This window comes from Portunus trituberculatus, chromosome 2 (assembly GCF_017591435.1).
Source record: "Portunus trituberculatus isolate SZX2019 chromosome 2, ASM1759143v1, whole genome shotgun sequence".
Taxonomy (NCBI): Eukaryota; Metazoa; Arthropoda; class Malacostraca; order Decapoda; family Portunidae; genus Portunus; species Portunus trituberculatus.
The window spans coordinates 97,309-103,913 of record NC_059256.1 but is presented as its reverse complement, the minus strand read 5'-3'; the positions used below and the strand labels follow the sequence as shown (position 1 = coordinate 103,913).

At 39.2% G+C, this 6,605-nt stretch overlaps 1 protein-coding gene across 1 annotated transcript; it reads right to left on the bottom strand.

Moving 5' to 3' along the window:
* Window positions 1-1,694: 1,694 nt before the first annotated feature.
* LOC123507316 lies at window positions 1,695-5,020 on the bottom strand. The gene is made up of 3 exons (XM_045260076.1): window positions 4,746-5,020; window positions 3,783-3,874; window positions 1,695-2,418 (listed from the first exon to the last, which is right to left on the bottom strand). The coding sequence occupies exons 1-3, from the start codon at window positions 4,981-4,983 to the stop codon at window positions 1,864-1,866; spliced, it is 885 nt and encodes a 294-aa protein (XP_045116011.1). The 5' UTR covers window positions 4,984-5,020; the 3' UTR covers window positions 1,695-1,863.
* Window positions 5,021-6,605: the final 1,585 nt, after the last annotated feature.

Genomic DNA, 6,605 nt, shown 5'->3' with positions numbered 1-6,605 from the left:
ATGTGGCAATTGCAGCACTTTGGCAGAGGAGATGGTTAACGGGGGTCGGAACCTCGAAGATGGGAGAGATTACTACTTCCACATTCCCTCAGTGGACTTACACCCATGTCCGGGATCGCCGTGTACAGACTTTATTGGCGCGACTTCGTATAGGTCACACATACCTTACACAAAGGTACCTCCTGACCAGGGACCCTCAATCTTACTGTGATGACTGCTTCGAGCCGCTTACGATGCGGCACCTACTAGTGGAGTGCCCCAGTTTGACTGACTTAAGACACCGCTACCTCTACCGCTGTCGCGGTAGAGTTAGCGGTGTCTACTATATCTCAAAGTTCCTTGGACCAGAGTGTCTGGCCCAGGACCATGACGTTTTTAAGCTTTTGGGAGATGCTGGGCTTCTCCCGTGTCACTGTCTGAAATATTGCGAGAATGGAGAAGTTCTGTCTTAAAGCCAGAGCCAGCAAGGGGCAGGGATGCTACATGTTCATTAGCCAGACGTGCTTCATCACATGACAGAAAAGTTACATAGCAGCGGTTAGAAGGAAAGTCCTTATCATAAACCTTGAGAAGTGAGTGCAGGCGTGATAAGAAAATGATGGATTAACATTTACCATCACAAGGGAGTCATATACAGCAGAAATACGTCCCTTAGAAGAACTCCCAGAACAGGAGATTGCTGCGGGAGGCTCTTGTGGAGGGTAAACCTTCTTCGCACTCAGACCTGAAGATGACGTCTCGCGGGCCAGGTCAGCCACCTCACGAGAACCGGATAACCACACTTGTTGCATTTACACGTATCGTATCATCGTTGCGTATCGCATGGTGATACGCAACGATGATACGATACGGTGCGACAGTGTATATTGTACCCGTTGCGTATCCGCGTGTCGTATCATCGTTCCGTGATGCAACAGTATCATCCAGTTTCTTCCCTGACAGTACCCATGAGTGCAAGTGTGCAGTTGGCTGCGGCCGCGTATATATTTATTCATGAACATCAAGTTAGTAAAAGGAAAAGAAAGTCACGGCGTTGGTGGATTACTAAACTATATGAAAGAAGGAGATGTGCAGTGGAACAACTATGTTGGCGGACTTAAAATTCCAACACGTGAGTGGACTCTACAAAAACTTTACAAGGATGCACCCAACTGATTTCGAGTTTCTCTTGTCTGAAGTTGGCTTGAAAATTGCAAAAAAAAACACAAAGTTTCGGAAAGCAATTCCCATCCAGGAAAGGCTAGCAGTAACACTACGCTTTCTGGCCACCGGCGATTCATACACCAGCCTGCAGTATCTCTTCAGAATCTCCAAGCAGGCAATTAGCAAGATCATTCCCGAAGTGTGTGCTGCCATTGTGGAAACACTGTATGACTACATTAAGGTAAGTCATCTATAAAATGTCATATGAACAACTGATGTATGATGACATGAATGTGCCACTCATAGTTAAATCGATATATGTTTCTCTCGTACACATACAAACATGTATTAGTGCAGTAAAAGGCGTGCTGAACAGATCACAATTATGTATGTACGCTATTTCTTTAACAAGACTGTCTTCTTCGTATACTTTCCAAAAACAACTCACAATAGCAGGTAAATGGGAATTCCTGATTTTATAAATAATAGAAATAGTCTTAAGACAGTATATTCTGTGTTTGGTCTGTGCAGGAATAAATGAAACAGGAATGTTTTAATTTCTTTTTATTTTATAGTACAAGAAGGAACTTGATAAATCAATGTCATATATATATTTTGAAGATGGGGCACAATGAAGTAAAAACAAATATAAATGTAATTTAAGAATGGAAGAGATATATCCTCATTGGAAGTTACGGGCCACATGTGAAAAAATCACAACTATATTAGTTCCTCAATGTTCAACTCATTTCCTACCGAACAAGTACTGGGGGAAGGTGATGGTTGCACTACAGCTGGAGTACTTGTTCTAGAATCATGGCTTTCAGATGCGTCTGAATAACTATGAGACAACCAGAAGTTGGGTGGGAAGCCTACTGGATGGGTTGTCTGTGGACCTCCAACTACGTTACCAGGGAAAGGCTGATCAGTACTGTAACAGCCTGTGTTTGCTCTAACAAATACGTTCAGAATGTCATTTTGAATCAAACTGCGTACCCTGTCATCATACCTACGCAATTTAGAAGCAACCAAGTTACCAAAATGCTGGTTTTCATCATTAACTTGGTTAGCTGTGGCCGTGAGTATCTCAAAAGCCTTATCGAGACGTTGGTCACCAGCTGATGTCTTCGGCTTCTTACTTTTGGGTGTGGGCGACTTGGGGTGCCTTGTTTCAGGGTTTCTTTCCTGTGATGTCGCCAAACTTGTATTCAGATCCTCACCTTCTACCGACACTTCTGTTGGTTCCTCTGCTGCTTCACTCGTTGCGGTCTGGATCTGAGAGAGAGAGAGAGAGAGAGAGAGAGAGAGAGAGAGAGAGAGAGAGAGAGAGAGAGAGAGAATAGAAATAAATACCTAGGCACACACACACACACACACACACACACACACACATATATATATATATATATATATATATATATATATATATATATATATATATATATATATATATATATATATATATATATATATATATGTATATATAGTGTTACATACATACATACATAAATAAAATGTTAAAGTGTACCATTTGTTTTGTTTTACAGATCCCTAAAACACAGGCAGAGTGGTTGACAGTGGCTACAGATTTTGAAACTATATGGAACTTTCCACACTGTGTCGGGGCTATTGATGGTAAGCACGTCACTTTGAAGTGTCCCATTGCAAGTGGCAGTGAATACATCAACTACAAAGGTTTTTTCAGCATTGTTCTTCTTGCATTAGTTGATGCTAACTACAACTTCATGTTTGTAGACGTGGGATGCCAAGGACGAATATCAGACGGTGGTGTGATCGCAAACACACAGTTGTACAAGCTAATGGAGGAAAAAGCTTTAAATCTACCTGAGCCTGCTCCTCTAAACGAGAGGGAGGAAGTTGTACCATTCTTCTTTGTGGGAGATGAAGCTTTTTCTATGAGTGAAACCTTGATGAAAGCATATCCAGGTTACCACGTCAAAGGATCAAAGCAAAGAATTTTTAACTACAGGATTTGTAGAGCTCGCAGAGTAGTTGAAAATGTATTTGGCATAGCATCTTCAGTTTTCCGTGTGCTGAGGAAACCGTTGCTACTGGAACCAGAAAAGGCTTCATGTGTAGTGATGACAACTACTTTACTACACAACTTCTTGCGCCGAAGACCAGATTCAGCGGAACTCTACACTCCACCAGGAACATTTGATTCAGAAGAGGCAGGTGTTGTGAGAAATGGAAATTGGAGAGAAGCAACGCACGAGATGGGATCACTTCTTCCCCTGAAAAGAGTTGCACGCAAAACAAAGGCTACATTGCTGAATGTAAGGGAGGAGATAGCTGACTATTTCTTGAATGAAGGAAAATTAGCGTGGCAAAATGACTACGCATAGAAACTTGCGGCTTTTTGTTGTGGGTTCCCTCCCCCAGGTTAAATAACTAAAGTTTTTTTTTTGGTGTGTGTGTAATTCACCTACGGTCTGCTGCTTGTGTGTGTGTGTGTGTGTGTGTGTGTGTGTGTGTGTGTGTGTGTGTGTGTGTGTGTGTGTGTGTGTGTGATTAGCTGATCAGAATTTCCGGCAAATATAAATGGCTTGTAATGTAATATGATGCAGGTTAGCATAAAGAAATATTAATGTTTAATATATTAAATACTGTTCACTTACTGTACTCAATGTTGGTTTTGGTTGGTTCTTGTCCCATAGGAATTGCATACTTTCAAAGGCAAACCACGAGCTAGTGTAAGTCTCATGTGCTCCTGTAAAGAAAAAAAAATAAAATAAAATAAAATATTTTGGTAGGAACGGGGTAGAATGTAGTTTAATAAGCTATATATATATATATATATATATATATATATATATATATATATATATATATATATATATATATATATATATATATATATATCAATATATAATAGTTGCCTAATGTGTACATTAGGCAGCGGAAATGTACCTAATGTGTATACACTTCATCTTCAATTCTATAGACAACAGTTTAAAGTGCACAAATCTGAGGTTAAATGGTGCACAACATTCCGTGGTGGTTAGGTTAGGTTAGGTTAGGCGGGCCTGTTAATGGATGATACAGTGGTGCTGGCAGAAGTGGGGAGATTAGTGGATGTTTCTGACCCTAACCTAACCTTACCACCAGGGAATGTTGTGCACCATTTAACCTCAGATCTGTGCACATTAAACTGTGGTCTATAGAATTGAAGATGAAGAGTATACACATTAGGCTATTTCCGCTACCTAATGTACACATTAGGCAACTATTAACATTAATATATATATATATATATATATATATATATATATATATATATATATATATATATATATATATATATATATATATATATATGTTCATTTTCATATTGTTTTGAGTCATTGAAATAAATCAATTATAGGAATTTATTTATCCTATGTAAACATTTCTTACTAAATGTAGCCTAGTTACTATTTTTCATATTGTTAGTTATTGGTTTGAATACATGATATATGAATACCATATAATTATAGAGAGCTGTATACATCACTTTATATGCAGAAGAAGAATATTAAGTATATATGTATAATGAGTTCATATATTATGGTTGAATAAAGAATACGATATCATTTACTCACCTTTTCCAGTACCAGTACTCTTCTTCATTTTCATTTTCTCCCTTCTCAAGGCTGCCAAAAGATATTCCATCTTCTTCTTGCACACATCTGCCGATGATCCCATTTCCTTGGCAATTTCCTCCCATGCATCTTGTTTACGAAGCTTATTGAAATGATGAACATGTTTTGGGTCCCAAATCACGTCCCTCTTACGGTAAGTTTCTATCAGACGTATGATATCCTCCTTACTCCACTCCATTTTTCTAGTACCTAGATAGTTCTTCACACTAAAAAGGTGTAATATATATATATATATATATATATATATATATATATATATATATATATATATATATATATATATATATATATATATATATATTATATGAAACACAATCACACACGAGCTACAACTGTACTCCTGGCTATCCTCTACAAGACTGAGCTTGCAACGGAGTCACGGGACGATGCAACGCTCCCGTCCACATGAAGGTAGATGCGTTGCGTATCATTCCTTTGATGTGACGGCAAAAGACCGACAAATGATGGATCGAGCCCGTTGCGTATCTTTGTATCATATTTTGATACGCAACGGTGCAACGCTCTCCCGTCCACACTGCAACGCAACGATGATACGATACGTGTAAATGCAACAAGTGTGGACCCAGCTTAAGACACAGTTTTAACAAAATTGCAGGGGAAAGTTTGGCAATAATTGCAAATATCAGAACTACATTTACTCACCTGAATGAAACACTGGTCAAAAAAGTAATAGAATCAATTCTGAGGCCAAAATTAGAATATGCACAGGTGGTATGGGCGCCTCATTTGAAGAAACATATACGTAAACTGGAACGAGTACAAAGAGCGGCAACGAAACTGGCGCCAGCCTTGCATGATATAGATTACCATGAAAGATTATGTAGACTAAATCTGCCACCGTTGGAAGAGAGAAGAGGTGGTGATATAATCCAACTGTTCAAGTGTGTAAATGAGATTGATAGAGATGACTTTCTCGATCTGGATATGACGAGAAGACCAAGAGATAGATATTCATGATTTGATGAAATTGAGGATTTCGGGGTGTACAACTGATATTAAAAATATCAGTTTCCCAGCAAGAACTGTCACTGACTGGAATAGATTACCGGAGGGTGTAGTGAGAGCAAGAAGTATCCATAGTTTTAAAGAAAAGTATGATAAATGGATTCAAGTGTAGCTCATTTCCCGTAGCAAATTTATAGGTAAACTCTCTCTCTCTCTCTCTCTCTCTCTCTCTCTCTCCTAAACATTTTTCCTCTGCAATCCATTACTCACTTTTCTCTCCCTCTCACCTTTTTTTTTTTCTCTCTCTTCCCATACGTGTTTCTTCCTCCAGTTCTCTCCATACTTGTTTTTTTTTCTCTCTCTCCAATCCATCACCTACCCACTCCCCTCTCTCTCTCTCTCTTTTGTCTCCATCTCTCCCTCTCACTTTCACTCTTTCTAAATGTCCCTACGTGTTTCAACAATTTTCTCCATCCTCAACACTTTCTTTATTGGATTACGTTCATGCATCCTGTTTTCCCTCCTTGTTTGTCTTGGCTGCGCTGAGAGAGAGAGAGAGAGAGAGAGAGAGAGAGAGAGAGAGAGAGAGAGAGAGAGAGAGAGAGAGAGAGAATAATGAGTTTCCAAACTGAAGAAGAGGATGTTCCACAACAAACAGGACACTGCACTGTCATGGCTTGCAGGGAATCATAGTGCACAAACAACAAATTGGAAGACTAATACAAAATTTGGAGGTGAGAAAAGCGATGGGACGGGATGGTTTGTCGGGCTGGGCACTCAAGGAATGTAAAGATCACCTGTTAGAACCAGTTCAGGAAATGGTTAAAAACTCAT